General features: G+C 42.2%; 1 protein-coding gene across 5 annotated transcripts in view; it reads right to left on the bottom strand.

Moving 5' to 3' along the window:
* Positions 1-3,228: 3,228 nt before the first annotated feature.
* Positions 3,229-17,331, bottom strand: part of Es2 (ess-2 splicing factor homolog) — a 90,474-nt gene continuing 76,371 nt past the window's right edge. For 4 of the 5 annotated variants that reach the window (XM_070088656.1, XM_070088652.1, XM_070088666.1 and 1 more), the window contains exons 5-7: positions 17,136-17,312; positions 15,632-15,836; positions 4,354-5,000 (exon numbers count right to left, since the gene is read on the bottom strand). In XM_070088656.1, coding sequence (XP_069944757.1) covers positions 4,508-5,000; positions 15,632-15,836; positions 17,136-17,312 — 875 coding nt within the window. In that variant the 3' untranslated portion in view covers positions 4,354-4,507. Of the gene's footprint in view, positions 3,476-4,353; positions 5,001-15,631; positions 15,837-17,135; positions 17,313-17,331 lie in introns of those variants that run through there. The other variant, XM_070088669.1, reaches the window with a different exon arrangement.

Here is a 17,331-nt window from a genome sequence, read left to right as displayed (position 1 = left end):
CACCAATAAGAGTCTCTCAACATCTTCCATCACTTGCGATCTTTGTTTCGAAAACACAGTTAAACCTTTGGCAACAACAGCTTCCTTGATTGCCGTTTTCTTGCCCACAATAGAAGAGATGGTTGATTTTGGTTTCTTGTACAACCTGACCAGGTCGGTGATACGTACTCCACTTTCATACTTATCAATGATCTCTTTCTTCATTTCAATGGGTATTCTTACCCTTTGAGGTGTACGGTTGGCACTAGAAGCTTTCTTGGGGCCCATGGTCACTTATTTTCCAGAAACAGCACCGAAAACACTGTAATAATACGAAATATTCCGAGTGTATGCTTGAATGTTACCGCGGAGGCTGGCTGGTAAACAATGGCACGGGCGGCACATGTGAGGCTGGCTGAGGGCGCACATTGGACGCGTCTCGGACGAAGGCCGCTGAGCGGGTTTTTGTCCACTATGCGGGGCAAAATTTTAGCGAACAAAGCGTCCGCTATGCGGATTGTCCGCTATGCAAGGCGTCCGCTATGCGGGGGTCCACTGTACAGTACATAACTCACAAAATTGTAATGACATGATTGCAAACAAACCATACCACAGGCGGGGTTAGAACCCGTGATCAGAGAGTCTCAAAACTCCAGACCGTCATGTTAGCCACTGTGCCAGCTAGCCACAATAAGATTCATCCAACTAGGTATATTTATACACCATAGGAAGGTTAGCATAGGCACCACTGTGACCACAAATGCAAGTTTTTACAGATGAATCTCCAGCTAGTGTGGCTGTGACGAACTCTAGCTCAAGTCCCCTCAAAGCCGTCAACATGACTCACGAAATCGTAATGATACGATTGAGATTCTCTGATCGCGGTTTCTAACCCCACTTGTGGTATGGTTTGTTTGCAGTTATGTCATTATGATTTCGTGAGTCATGTGGACAGCTTTGAGGGGACTTGAGCTAGTTCCTCACGGCCACGCTAGCTGGAGATTCGTCTGTAAAAATTTGCATTTGTGGTAACGTTCCTATGGTGTATAAATATACCTAGTTGGATGAATCTTATTGTGGCTAGCTGGCCCGGTGGCTAATATGACGGTCTGGAGTTTTGAGACTCTCTGATCGCGGGTTCTAACCCCGCCCGTGATATGGTTTATACAGTACTGTACATACGTACATTATTCATCTTAAAATGTTTTCGACCTTAACTTATAGTAAGTGGTAAATATATTTATTGTAGGAAGTCTGAATAAATGAAGAATGGGTGTAATTGAAAACTGCTGAATTAGCAAAATGCTGTATATACAGAGAAACACTAAAGCGGGGGCCTCCTGTATACATCTTGCCTCCACCATTTCTTCACTGACATCATTCCATTTTCCAACCATCCTGAGACTGAAGAAATGCTTCCTGACATCCCTTTGGTTTAGTTCATCTGTCTTTAACATCCAGCTGTGTCCCCAAGTTCCCATTTTTTGCCTCAAACAGCCTATCCCTGTCTACTCTATCAATTCCCCTAAGTATTTTGTGCATGTATGCATACTCATGTATGGTGAACCTTCCAATTCAAGGTCTAATAGAGGGAAGGGGCTGTATGATTTTGCTGATTGTCCGTTTTTTCTGTATTATGAAATTTATTTTTCATGATGGTTGATTCCGGGGACACTGGTGGACACAAATAACATTGCAGCATATAAAACAATACAGTGAGGGGTACATTGACAACATTGGCCTTGTATATAACAGTAAGGCCATCCACATCCCTCTGGTATCAGAGGCTCTGCTGAAATGACAGATTTATCCAGTCCAGGTCTAGGCAAGAGATGAGCTGTCTTTCTCTTTTCTGTTAAGAAGTTGTATATGAGATGGGACATGCAATTCAAAAAGGTGGAGCATACTCAAGGTGTGAGCACACTTGTTCCTCATACAGTCTTGCAGCCTCTACTGATAGTTTCTTTGGTACTTTGCTTGCAAGATTTACTATGAGGGGCTTCATAGTCAGTTTGGAATCAATTTTCACCTCTAAGATATCAACCTCATCCCAGAGTTTCAACACTCTCCCATTCATTCTTACCACTGCTCCAGCTTTACCATCATGGGGCCTAGTGACCATTATCATTTGTGTTTTCTCAGAAGTAAATGTAACCTGCCATTGCTTTTTTCAGGCTGATATAGCTGTAAGCTGGTGATTGATATTACTAAGAGCAGCTGGCATTTCCTCTCTTGGATAAGTAAATGTCAAGTACAGTCATCTGCATAAGCATGAGAGTCTGGGGTGAGATGAAAGAGGTCATTGAAGTAGACATTCCATAGCAATTGCCCAAGCGCACTTCCCAGTGGAAAACTCGAACCGAGTGAATGTCTTGTTGATTTTGTCCCGCTAATTATTATTATAATAATCAAGGGGGAAGTGCTAAACCCGGAGGATTATACAGCACCTAGGGGGGGGGATGTGGAAGGCATTCAGGCTTAATTCGGGGAACTGGAGCACTTGTCCCGCTAAGAACTACGCTTTGAGATCTACCTGGAAGGTAATTCATAAAGAGGCATAATGCAGAGCCAGAGACTCCTAGTGCTTGCAGTTTTGCCATGAGTCCCTGGTGCCATACTCTGTTGAGAGCACCATCAATATCAAGTGCTACTACAGCTGGTCTTGGATTTATCCAATGACTGGAACCACATAGTGGGGAGGTTAAACAGTAGATCAGCAGCAGAGCGACCTCTTGTGAAGTCATATTGACAGTCACAAAGAAGCGAGTGGTTATACAATACAAATACAAATATTTATTTCCTTGTAAAGCTTACAATGTGTGGTTTACATGTTATAAGATTTAAATTACAGTAGGGCCTCACTTATGCGGCTGGTTAGGTTCCAGGCTACCGCCGTAAAGTGGAACACTTTTTTTTTTCCCCCTTATAAATGCTAGATAACATATTTACACTGACATATATTAAATTAGCAATAGAACTAGGCATTAAAAAATACAATGAAAAGTGAAAATACACAGAGTACATTTATTACTTACTTTAAATTACTTAATATGAATATGTGAGAGGTGAGTGGCAATGTAGTTATTAAATCAAATCATGAGATAGCAGACCATCATCCTCTAATTCTTCAACTAATTTGATTCGTTTTGGAGACGTGTGAAACTTTTGAAGGAGTGTATGTTGCTGTTGACATTGAAGGCTGTTGAAAGCTAACTGTTGATGTTGAAGGCTATTGAAGGTTAGCTGTTGATGTTGAAGGCTGTTCACAGCTAGCTGTTGATGTTGAAGGCTGTTCACAGCTAGCTGTTGATGTTGAAGGCTGTTCACAGCTAGCTGTTGATGTTGAAGGCTGTTCACAGCTAGCTGTTGATGTTGAAGGCTGTTCACAGCTAGCTGTTGATGTTAAAGGTTGCCATGATATTTTCTTACAGTAGGAAAGCTGATGCTGCCGAAACTCGAGGGTCCACTGTATATATACGTTCTCTCCCGTAGTGCCCTAAATTTTTTGAGAAAAAACAAATTGTTGTTTTTTAATAGGAAAAAAGAGCATATGGTACCCAAGCATCCCCAATTATTTTAATATGGCGCACAGTGAGTGCGCACACCCATTCTCTCATGTCTAGGTGACTCAGGCTTATCGTGGCAATGTAGAATGCATGACAAATAAAATGTATACAGTAAGGCCCCGCTTTAGAGCGTTTCGCCTTACGTAGTAGGTTGGTAGACAGCAACTGTCCAGGGAGTTACTACCATCCTGCCAAGTGAGTGTAAAACGGAACCCTGTAATTGTTTTACACGATAGTAGGATTGCTGGTGTCTTTTTATTGTCTCATACACATTCAAGATTTCAGGTACGTCTTGCTACTTCTACTTACACTTAGGTCACACTACACATATATGTACAAGCATATATATACACACCCCTCTGGGTTTTCTTCTATTTTCTTTCTAGTTCTTGTTCTTGTTTATTTCCTCTTACCTCCATGGGGAAGTGGAACAGAATTCTTCCTCCGTAAGCCATGCGTGTTGTAAGAGGCAACTAAAATGCCGGGAGCAAGGGGCTAGTAACCTCTTCTGTATATATTACTAAATGTAAAAGGAGAAACTTTTGTTTTTCCTTTTGGGCCACCCCACCTCGGTGGGATACGGCCAGTGTGTTGAAAGAAAGAAGAACATTAATTCTACACATACCTGAGAAATTGTTTGTAGTAAGATTAAAATTAACTAGCAAACCTCTATTGATGAAGAAAAAATCATTAGCACAAAAATTCAGGTATAATATCAAGTTTCTTAGCAATGAACATAAAATGGTTATTTATTCAAAATATATTATCTAATTATTATTTCCTACTTTCCGTACAAATGAAACAAGCATACAGTACATAACTTTATATATCTGGACAGAATGTAAATTATATGTACATAAATGTATGACTCATACAGATTTAATGTATATTTTAAAATATATACATAGGTGCAGGTTCACAAACAATAAAACTAACAATGAATACAGTCCAGTAGTGGATTATTAAAAGAAATCTGCAGCACATTTCCTGGCATTTTCTGTTTTGTCACTGTCTTGTGTTGAGGCACTCTTGGATCTCTTTGGCAGGTTAAGCAAGTTGTCAGTGAGTCCCAGTGAAGACTCTCCTTCAGCGGCACATCCGGTATTTGCAACTTTTTTCCGAGTCTGGAGTTTTGGCGTGATGCCTCTACATGAGGTAGGAAGGTAGGCAATATTGGGAGTTACAGGCCCTGGGGTAGCTGAGCCATGCCGCACACTAGGAGATGGTGTATAAGAAGCTCGAAGAGCTTTATCCGTGCTTTGTCCTACTCCAAGCTTAGTTGTCAAAAGTTTTTGTGCTGCTGGTGACATAGAGGTTACTCTCTCCAGGGATGATTGTTGACCAAACTTGTTTGATGGAGTTGCCAAGTTGCACTTGGCTGCCAGTATAGCTTTGCATTTCTTGTTTCTGTGTTTTTGACTTGCTTGCTCAGCTAATTTGTGACCAATACGGTCTCTGAAACAAGGATGGTTTTAATTAATTAATTATATTAATTATTCTAAAATAGTTAGGCATTCATATTCAAACAAATTTTATTTTCAAAATATACACAACTGTTACAAAACTGGGGTACATTTACTGTATACATTTTAAAAAAATCTGTTGATGAAGAGTGTTTCAAGCAGACTAAAACTAGAATATAAAATTATTGTAAGGGCCAAAAGACCTATTGCAGTGCTCCACTGTTCATAAGTGTGACTTTATGTATAAAAATCAGAGAGATTAACACTAAACACATTAACATATTTACAAAAACTATATCAACTGCTGATTTGCCAGAAGTATACTGAAATCACAATTCATATTATTCTCCAACTGCAATATCTCACTCCTCTTTTTTTTTTTTTACACAGGGTTTGACAAGGTTAAGGATCCCTAGCTTTACTGACAAGCTATTTACAGGTTAAGGATTCCTAACTTTATTGGCACGCTAAGAGCTGTTACCTACATCAGCTCATTTGAAAGCATTTTTATTGTTATGAGACATACAAGTAGGGAACAGGATGAAGTTGGAGCCATCTGTGGGCCAGCATTTTCATTTGATCAACAGACTTTATCTCGCTGACATCATTATGCTGTACGAATGTGTTCCATACTCGAGTCTTCCTGGGTATAAATGATCTCAGATGGAGTGATGTTCTGGAGAAGGGTACAGCCAGAGTAAAGTTGCTGCTTCCTGCCCATCTTGTGGCATAAAAGCTTGTTTCACGCTGTCCTCGAAGTGGATCCAAGTGTGGTACTTTGACAATATTGGCCTTGTACATAACAGTAAGGCCACCCACATCCCTCCTATTTTGAAGACTCTGCTGAAATGACAGATCTATCCAGGATGGGTCCAGGCGAGAGATGAGACGTCTTGCTCTGTTCTCTACTCTGTCAAGCAGTCGCAGATGAGGGGGGGGGGGAGGGCAGGCAAACCAAGAAAGTGGAGCATACTCAAGGTGTGAGCATACTTGTGCCTCGTACAGAATCTTGCAACCCCTACTGTCAAGCAGATGCGAGATACGGCGAAGTGCTGTAAGCTTCCTCGCTGCCTTGTTTGCAAGATTTACAACACGGTTCTTCATGGTTAGTTTGGAGTCAAATTTCACCCCAAGGATATCAACTTCTTCTCCAAGTGCCAACACCCTCCCATTCATCCTTACTACGGCACCAGCATTACCACCATGGTGCCTAGAGACGATCATCATTTGCGTTTTCTCAGGTGCAAATGTTACTTGCCATCTATTTTCCCAAGCTGATATAGCTCTCAGCTGGTGTTTGATGTAGCTTAGAGCAGCTGGCATTTCTTCTCTTGGATAAGTGAATGTCAGCGTACAGTCGTCTGCATATGCATGTGATTCTGGGATGAGATGAAGAAGGTTGTTGAAGTAGACATTCCATAACAATGGTCCCAGTACGCTTCCTTGTGGAACACTTGCCCCAATAGGATGTCTTGCTGATTCCGTTCCATTGAGAACTACACTTAGATATCTACCATGAAGGTAATCACTGAGGAGACATAACGTAGAGCCTGCAATTCCCAGTGCTTGAAGTTTTGCTAAGAGGCCCTGGTGCCACACCCGGTCGAAAGCGCCAGCAATGTCCAGTGCTACCACACAGCTGACTTTGGATTCATCCAGTGACTGGTGCCACTTAGTGGAGAGGTTTAACAACAGATCAGCAGCACTTAGTGGAGAGGTTTAACAACAGATCAGCAGCAGAGTAACCTTTCCTGAAGCCATATTGACGACCACAAAGTAGTGAGTGGTAGTCAAAAAACTCTGTCATTTGTCTTGAGATTACTGTCTCAAGGATCTTACCAGTGATTGACAGGAGTGACACTGGTCTGTAGTTGCTGATTTCTGCTCTGCTCTTCTTTTTGTGAACAGGGACTACATTTGCCTCTTTCCATAAAGAGGGCTATTTACACTGTACAGTGGACCCCCGCATAACGATATTAATCCGTTCATGAGAGCTCATTGTTATGCGAAATTATCGTTATGCGAATGAATTTTCCCCATAAGAAATAATGGAAATCAAATTAATCCGTGCAAGACACCCAAAAGTATGAAAAAAAAAATTTTACCACATGAAATATACATTTTCCTACACACAAAGAGAAGGATACATGCACAATAGTAGAGTAGTACATGCACAGTATATATTGTGCATGTACTACTCTACTAAATGAAGAATAAATGACACTTACCTTTATTGAAGATGCAGCAATGACTGATGAGACACTGTGTCCTGGGAGTGCCTTTTCCTCCTGAGTACTGTAGGTCCTGTTTGGCATTTTCTTCCAGAACAGGCCTTATCACACTGTGTATGCCACTACGATTCTTAAATCTCTCAAACCAACCTTTGCTGGCTTTAAATTCACCAATATGAGCACTAGTTCCAGGCATTTTTCCCTGTTCACCTAGGTGTTAGTCGACTGGTGTGGGTTGCATCCTGGGAGACAAGATTAAGGACCCCAATGGAAATAAGTTAGAGTCCTCGATGATGCACTTACTTTCTTGGGTTATCCTGGGTGGCTAACCCTCTGGGGTTAATTGTTTCTCGGTAACTGTTTCACGTTAAGCCACACCAACAACACTCTCCACATCTTCGAGTAATACAGCTGACGGTGGTGCAGCAACAACAGCTGGGGTGCAGCTGACCATGGTGCAGCAACAGCTGACCATGGTGCAGCTGCAGCTGTGGTGCAGCAGCAGCTGTGGTGCAGCAGCAGCTGACTGGTCCAATTTATCAGCTGACCGTGGTGCAGCAGCAGCAGCTGACTGTGGTACGATAGTATTTATCACCCTTTTTACCACAGGGTTGGCACTAGCTTTCTTTGGGCCCATGGTGGCTTATTTAGCAGTTACAAGCACTATAAATAATGGAATAATACAAAATGTATCGAATGTATGCATGCAACCGGCCACCCTGGCTTGTAAACAATGACGGCAAGGCAGGCGCTCAGGCTGGACGGACAGGTTCGGGACGAGTCATGTTCAGAAACAGCTGATGGTGCAACAGCAGCTGACCGTGGTGCAGCAGCAGCTGACTGATCCAGCAACAGCTGATTGGTCCAGCAACAGCTGACTGGTCCAGCAACAGCTGACTGGTCCAGCAACAGCTGACTGGTCCAGCAACAGCTGACTGGTCCAGCAACAGCTGACTGGTCCAGCAACAGCTGACTGGTCCAGCAACAGTTGACTGATCCAGCAACAGCTGACTGGTCCAGCAACAGTTGACTGATCCAGCAACAGCTGACTGGTCCAGCAACAGCTGACTGGTCCAGCAACAGCTGACTGGTCCAGCAACAGCTGACTGATCCAGCAACAGCTGACTGATCCAGCAACAGCTGACTGGTCCAGCAACAGCTGACTGGTCCAGCAACAGCTGACTGATCCAGCAACAGCTGACTGATCCAGCATTAGCTGACTGGTCCAGCAACAGCTGATCATGGTGCAGCAGCAGCAGCTAACTGATCCAGCAACAGCTGACTGGTCCAGCAACAGCTGATCGTGGTGCAGCAGCAGCTGACTGATCCAGCAACAGCTGACTGGTCCAGCAACAGCTGATTGTGGTGCAGCAGCAGCTGACTGATTCAGCAACAGCTGACTGGTCCAGCAACAGCTGATCGTGGTGCAGCAACAGCTGACTGATCCAGCAACAGCTGATCGTGGTGCAGCAGCAGCTAACTGATCCAGCAACAGCTGATCGTGGTGCAGCAGCAGCTGACTGATCCAGCAACAGCTGACTGGTCCAGCAACAGCTGACCGTGGTGCAGCAGCAGCTGACTGTGGTATGATAGTATTTCTCACCCTTTTTACCACTGGGTTAGCACTAGAGGCTTTCTTGGGGCCCATGGTCACTTATTTTGCAGATGAAATCACCAAAAACGCTGTAATAATACGAAATGTTCCGATTGTATGCTTGGATGTTACCGCGGAGGCTGGCTTGTAAACAATGCCACCGGCGGAACATGTGAAGCTGGCTCAGGCCGCACATTAGAAGCATCTTGAACGAATAGCGTTGAGCGAGTTTTTTAGCGGTATGCGAGGCAAAATTTTAGTGATAAAATGTATCGGTATGCGGATTTAACGTTATGTGATGCCAACGGTATGCGAGGGTCCACTGTACTAGGCAGTGCTGAAAGATGCGAGTTAGAGGTGCTGCTAGCTGGTCTGCACACCTTCTCAGCAATCTTGGGTTCAACTTCTCTGGGCCCACAGCCTTTTCTTGGTCAAGCGATTTAAGAAGGAAATGCACCTCCTCCTGCCTTATTGTCACCACTGACAGTTTTGACACAGTTCTTGCAGCTAGCCAAGGAGGGTCCCTTGCTGGATCAGGAACTTGCCTTTTGGTAGCAAAGTGTTCAGCAAAGAGGTCCGCCTTCTCTTGACTACTAGTAGAGGTGGTCCCATCCTGTCAATTTAGAGGTGGAATGAGTTCATCAGGCAGATAACCTTGTCTGTCCTTGACCAGGGACCACCAGGTTTTGGAGCCTACCCTACCTGATGCTAGCTTTCTTTTAGTGTCCACCTCCCATTTAGCAGTGGCCCACTTTTGAACATCACCCATATGCCTACAGGCTTGCCTGTGCAAGTTCCTGTTATAGGTGGTAGGATGTCTCTTATACCTTCGCCATGCTTTGTACTTAGCAGTAGCAGCCTCTCTACAACAAAAGCCACACCAAAGCTGATCTGTAGGCTTTGTCACATATTGCCGGTGAGGAATGTGTTCTTGTTGTAAATTAAGGATGTGTCCAGTGAAGGCTTTCACTTGGTTGTCAACATCCCCTTGGAGAAGAGCATTCCAATCGGTGGTGGCGAGCTCAGAGCAAAGTGCTAGCCAATTACATCTTTCCCATAGCCAGGTTGTGCGTGTGGACTCCTCACCTCGTTCTGTTGGGATCTTAAGTGTCGTAAAAACAGCCTTGTGGTCAGACGATCCAACGTAGCCGAGGAGTTGACAAGTGACTATGCCTTCTGCCAGATCACTCACTACTGGGTCAAGGGAGGAGCCAGAGATGTGAGTAGGGAAATCAACAAAGTTTCTCATGTCAAATACTGCAAGAAAGTCATCAAAGTCCCTCTGTATAAGGTGTTGGTTGAGGTCACCAACAATTATGATATGTTGACAGTTGTGTTGTAGCAGAAGGGAGTCAATATTTTCCATTAGGAAGTTGATGGGGTCTGCATGTTGCCACTGAGGTCTGTACATTGCACATGCTAGTACAGAGGTGCTAGTGTTTATACAGAGCTTGAAGAACATCATTTCAAGATGTGTAGGGGTGGGAACATCAATGTGCTGGGCATGAACACTTTTAGAGAAGCACACAGCAACACCTCCTTGCCCTTGCCTGTCTCTTCTCATCCATGAGGTGTAGCCAGCAATTCTTGCAAAATTTTCTGGAGTCCTGTCATCCAAAAAAGTTTCAACACCAGCTATCATGTCAGGACGTCGAGTGTTCACAAAACTATGTGTGAGCTCTCCAACATTAGTAATGAAACCTCTAATGTTGGCTCCTCATGATGTGGTCAGCTTGAGGTGGTGGGTGTATAGGGCATGTAAGGTGCCTGCCCTTGAGAGAGGTAAGGTACTGAGGCAGCTGCAGGGATGTAGGTCTGTGGTCTTGTATAAGGCACAGTACCACCTGCTGGGCTGAGATAGGAGTAGTTGAGTGGGTGACGTGTGAGAGTGTTCACCAATTCAGAGATCCTGCTGGGTTGTTCTGAGAACAGGTCTCTAAACAGGTGGTCCTGTCTGTCAAGTTCCCTTTTCTTCCGACACTGGTCCTCCTGATGTCCTTTCTTGTAGCAGTAATTGCACCTGGTATCTCGCAGGCAGTTGTTGGCAGTGTGCCCCTTCCGGTGACAGCGAGAGCACAGCCTAGGTGCCTGGGAGGGTGGACTATGATTTGTTGCACCTCCTGTGTTTTGCAGATTTGTCCTCAGGTTCTGCTGCTGGAACTGTGTTAGTGGAGGGTGAGACGGCTGTAGATGTCTTCCACCTCCACATCCTCTTCCATGTCCTCTGCCCCGTCCTCTACCAGTTCTGATAGATGTGTCCCTGCTGTTCGTACTTTGGCGCAGTAGGTGATTAGGTGAAATGATAGTTCCCTGATTATTAACTGCACCAATCTCTGGTGGAGAAACTCCTGACTCAGAACTTGCTGATGAAGCACTGCTGCCAGATTCTGGAATAGTGTCGGCACGTGTGCTGACAGGTGTAGGATCAGAGATGGTATGTGCACTGTCAAGTGGACTGGCAGTGGCTGAAGCAGAGATGTCAGGTGTAGGAGAATTAACAGATCCAAGGCTTCCTTCGTTGCTGGGAAGAGGATTTGTTCCCTCTGTGGTGGTCAGAGGAATTGTGTTAGAATTCCCAAAGGTAGTGTTTTGAACTCTGTCAGTCTGTGGGACCTTAGCGATGACAGAATTCCACCAGTTATTTACCCCTGAGTTAAACTCAGTGTGGGACTTCCAGTCTTTGTCAATAGTGTCACCATCAGCTGAGCAGCTTACGTCACTTGATGTAGGCTTGCACTGGCCTTCTACAATAGCTTGGAGGTTATCTAATGATTTGAGGAGCTCATGAAGTGCTTCCCTGTGATGGATTATCTTAGCTGCAACTTTACAACACAGCCCAAGAGGGCAGTCTTGATCTTTGGACAGAAGTCCCTGAGGTAGTACTTCTGAACCTTCCTCCTGTAGCTCCAGGCTTGTATCCACATATACCACAGGATTATGGATATCCTTCAATTTTCTGAAATTTTCAACCTGGCTGCAACAAAATTCTTCTTCTGGAATGCAATCTGTGGCAGTAGTTGGAACAAGTAGGCTCCTTACATCTAAGAAGAATTTTGTCCCTTGTGGTATACCCACAAACACTGCAGTAACTACTGGGACAATAGCCAGATAGCGTAGATATTCTTGCTATTTTGCGATATGAAGTCATCCCAGAGGAGGCTTGTAGGTTGGCTTCAGAGTGCAGGTACTGCCCCTCCCACCTCTAGGACTTAAGTCTGGCTAATCAATTTCCCTGAATCCCTTCATAAATGTTACCATACTCAGACCCCAACAGAGAATTCAGTGACAACCACCTTTCTCCATTCACTCCTATTTAGCACACACAGACACAAGCTTACTGAATGCTCAATCCTCTAAAACTCAAGGCCTCCTTTTTCCTTTCCAACTGTTCCTTGTACGACACCCTACTCCTACCTTCCACCCCAGATTTATACACCCTCTGTGACATCCTACCCCTCTCCACCCTCTCTACATGACCAAACCACATCAACAGCCTCTCCACAGCCCTCTGAATTATACTCAGCCTTTTAAATCTCTACACCTTGAATTCTCTTCACATCAAATAAATCAATACTACCTTTATCATTCTCCTTACTTCAGAGTTCAAAACCCGAACCTCACACCACCCATATAAAAGTGATGGTACCACTATATTTGGGTACATTCCCTGTTTTGCCTACATAAACTTTTTTTTTTTTTCCACAGATGCCTTAACACACATATCACCTTCCCCCCCCCCCCCTCTCTATTCTCTGGTTCATCTTACATGTCTACTCATAAATATCAAAATACATCTGCTTTCTCCATACTTACAACTTCCAATATGATATTCAATCAATCACTGCCCTTCCATATGCTCACCTTTATCTTCTTTTACATATCCTCCCAAATTCATCCACCAACCTTCGCAGCTTGTCTTCAGATTCCCCCCACCCCCATCCCAAAAAGAACTGTCAATACAATATTATGTATCAGGAATGCTCTGATTAAGTTATGAGGAAGAGGGGAGGGGTTATTACTTTCCAGTAAAAGCATCTTGCACAGTGACATCCATCCCATCTAATGGTGAGGGATACAGCAACACTTCTGTTTTATGTGAATAAGATAAAATGCTGATGCCTTGATTCAGCATCCACTAAACTCATTAACACAACTGAACAAAATAATGGAATGTTTGCTTTATACACACCTATAGCCCATACTGTACTAAAATAAAGAAATAAACCTAACACGGGCCAATAAGCTTGCTATAGTGCCTCTCTACTCAACTACTCAAAGATCCCCAGTGTCATTTATTACCTGCCCTTCACACTTTCCCACTAAGTCTGCAACAATCTCTACAGTACTACTTCAGCATTAAGGTCTCGCACAATAATCATTCTCTTACTTGATTCAAAATGTCCTTAACATTCACTTAATACCTCCCAAAATCTCTCAAATACACCTCTCTCACCTAGAGGTCACATAAATACTTCTCATAACTTCTTGAATCAGGCTATTATTCTAATACATAATACAGTAATTCTTTAAACATTTATACCCTTTCTTTTATTTCTAAAATTTTTAATTTGCTCTCATTGTATTAGATATACCTGACTTGATCTCATTTACTCAACCTCTTAAAACTCTCTCAGCCCTTTTAACTTTCACTCAAGTGTTTGGACATATAGTTTCTTTACCTTCATAGCATCAAAAATCAATTATCTCTTAACATCCATACTATATCTAACACATTCACACAACCCAACTTTCTTTTTTAATAACTGATACAGAAAAATGGGTTACACACCTTTTGCTTTCTGCATTTCACTTGCCTTCTAAGACATGCATGGCTTATAAAGAAAAGATTGTAACTCACTTTACTAAGGAATTAGAAAACACTATAGAGATAGTGATGATGTGACTTATATAATTGTGTACACGCTCTTTATACCTACAAAGGTCCCTAGATTGACAAATTATAAATTCAGAGACATTGCTAGAGTAATCATCAACAGCACATCATGCCTGTACAGAACTCCTAATTTAATGTGCAGGGACACTAACCTCACTCTGGGTGTGGACACACATCAAAATACTAACACCAAAATAACTGAAAAACTCTAGTTTGAAGAGATTAAAATATTCTGTACAGAGTCTCTTAAGGGCCATAGTTACCAATTTCTCATTTATTTGGAAGTAGTAATTTAAAAGTTATTTTGCTTATAGGAGGATAATTTCATAATCTACTCCATGGGGAAGTGGAGAAGAATCTTTCTTCCTTAACCCTTTGACTGTTTTGGTCGTATATATACGTCTTACGAGCCAGTGTTTTGGATGTAAATATATGTCTCTTTATACGTATATGCTTCTAAACTGTTGTGTTCTGAGCACATCTGCAAAAACAGTGATTATGTGTGAGTGAGGTGAAAGTGTTGAATTATGATGAAATCATTTTCTTTTTGGGGATTTTCTTTCTTTTTGGGTCACCCTGCCTCGGTGGGAGACGGCCGACTTTTTTAAAAAAAAAAAAAAATTCTAGTGGCTTCAAATCAAGCAGGAGAAAGCTGGTAGGCCCACATGTGGGAGAATGGGTCTGTGTGGTCAGTGTGCACCATATAAAAAAATCCTGCAGCACACAGTGCATAATGAGAAAAAAAAAACTTTGTTTTTTTGGATTAAAACACTGACTCTGAGGTGTATTTTCGTATAGTATTTATCATTGTAATCTCGCTTTCATGGTCTCACGTGACAAAACGGAAAACACAGTACAGAAATAGAGATGATTTTGATTAGTTTCATGATGAAAACGACCTTGAAACTGAGCTCAAAGTAGCGGAAATTTCAATTTTTACCAATGTTCAAGAGTAAGCAAATCACACCACACGTCCAATTCACGTCAACTGGGGAATCTAATATTCTTTCACTAGTGCACTGATATTATTTATACCATTTTCACAATAATGCAGTAGTCTGCATAACAGTAAATTTTCTATTTTTTGTATGAATAAAAAATCAAAATAGAAAGCAATAGTAATATAAGAGGAGCCTAGAGACATGACTAATGAACAGAGGATATGTTATTTTAGTGCCAAGAATGTCTACATTGTTTATTCTGGACCCTATTTTGAAATTGGCATCTTATTTACTTTGCATGAAACTGGCCAAATTGCCAATTTCTGACCACTTTATTGGGTAGTTCAAATTGGTAAATGGGTGGTTTCTTGTACTCAATTGATAGAAAAAATAAGAGTTCTAAAGAAATAGCTATGAGTTTGGTCAATTGGAACAATGAAATTTACCAAAAATAGGGCTCAACGTCAGCGAAATCGCCGATGCGCATATGTTGCCAAGACCACTAACTTCGCAGGAGTGTAATTCCCTGAGTTTTTTACTAAATTTCATACTTTTGGTGTCATTGCCATCAGGAAAAGATTCTCTATCATTTCATTAGAAAAAAAAAAAAAAAATTCCAAAAATTTTTGGACAGAATGAGTTTCAGAAAGGGGCTTGTGACAGTCAAAGGGTTAAGCCATGCATGTCCCATGAAGCAACTAAAATGTCAGGAGTAAGGGGCTAGTAACCTCTTCTCCTGTATAAATTACTAAATGTACAAAGAAAAACTTTATGAAAACATTTCTTTTTTCTCAGGTCACCTTGCCTCAGTTGGAGGTGGTTGTGTGTTCAAAAAAAAAAAAAAACTGTATAATCTCAAGACTATACAATGTGTGTGAAAAGTACCCAATGAACTACTCATTACATATAAAAAAAGATGAACATTAGAAGCAGACAAAATATAAAAACATTATTTAACTATACCTATTTGGTACTTGAGGTATTCTATATGAGGGTCCTGGTGTTTGTTTCTTAAGCAGCGGTGTTTGATTGCCATCAAGTTGAAATGGTGTTCCCTCCACCTCTCCCCAGGTCATGAGAGGGGAAGCATCTACCCCAGGAACAGGAGATGGTGCACTTACAAAACTGTAGCCATTCACCCTAGGTGTGTCCTTCCCTAGCTCTTTTCCTGAGGATATACGAATATTATATTAATACACTAGCAATGTGTGCATTATTTTTGTATATCCAATCTAATTAAAATATTACCCACAAGCATTAATTTGTGTGTATGTGGGGAAGTGGAGGAAGGGGTGAGATGGGTCAGTCAGCAGTCTTTTACAAAGGATAAACAAAATGGTTGACCAAGAGGGTAGATAAATCTAGGGTGGTTTAAGGAACAATCTCAGAAGCCAAAACTGAAATATAAAATAAAAAGCATTCAAACCAAAAGTCATGCACAAAAAATATAAATGGCTCATACTCATGGGGAAGCAATAAACCCATATGGGTCATACAACAATGAACTCTGATCCAAGGAAGAAGAGAATAGCTCAACTTTCTAAGATCAAGAGCACTTCAGCATTTAAGCACATCCCCTAAGAAAGGAATAAATGACTAATACACAAATAACACACACAAGAGAAAGGAGCTTATGACGACATTTTGGTCTGACTTGCACCACTAACTAGTCAAACTAATAAACTAAGGTTAGGAAGTCAGATATATATGAGAGGAGGAAAGACGTGGAGCAGTGGTAGAGTGGAAGAAGAGTAGTAGGAGTAGGAAGAAGAGGAGCAGCAGCAGGTGGCAGTAGCAGTGGGAAGTAGGGGGAATAATGGTAGTGGCACAAGAAACAAAAAGGGGAGTGAAGTGAGATGGTGGTGGCAGCAGCAGAAGTAGTAGTAGTAGTAGAGTAAGTCTAAAGACAAGAAAAAGGAGCACTGCAAGAGAGTTAATGGCCATGAGGGTGAGACCAAAAACATGGGGAAAAACTAAAGAACAGAACACACCTAGGCAGAACAAAGGAAGACAAATAAAATACAGGACTCACGAAATCGTAATGACACGATTGCAAACAAACCATACCACGGGCGGGGATAGAACCCACGATCAAAGAGTCTCAAAACTCCAGACCGTCGCGTTAGCCACTGGACCAGCTAGCCACAATAAGATTCGTCCAACTTGGTATATTTCTATGGTGTAGAAATATACCTAGTTGGACGAATCTTATTGTGGCTAGCTGGTCCAGTGGCTAACGCGACGGTCTGGAGTTTTGAGACTCTCCGATTGCAGGTTCTATCCCCGCCCGTGGTATGGTTTAAAATACAGGAAAAGAGAACAAGTAAGGAGAGGAGGAGAAATGATCATGTCAAGGTTCAAGTGTTTTGAAGTTTGGAGCCTTTGACAATAAATGACTAAATCACAAACCTCCTATGTGTTATCTTTACAAGACTATGCATATATTTCTTACAGAGTGAAGACTTACCATCTACACCAACCTTGCCTTCCTTCTTGCTAGCCTGAACTGCTGATGCTTCTAACATGGCTGCCTGACTTAAGGTCTCGGTGAAGGGATTACCATCAAAACGTGTGTTTGCCAAACTCACTTCTCTCTTCTTTTGTTTAGCAAGTTCAATTAGTTTTTCTTGTGATAATGGAGCTCCTGCAAACATAGTAAAAAT

This window comes from Cherax quadricarinatus, chromosome 2 (assembly GCF_038502225.1).
Source record: "Cherax quadricarinatus isolate ZL_2023a chromosome 2, ASM3850222v1, whole genome shotgun sequence".
NCBI lineage: Eukaryota > Metazoa > Arthropoda > Malacostraca > Decapoda > Parastacidae > Cherax > Cherax quadricarinatus.
This window is presented reverse-complemented; position numbering and strand designations above follow the sequence as displayed.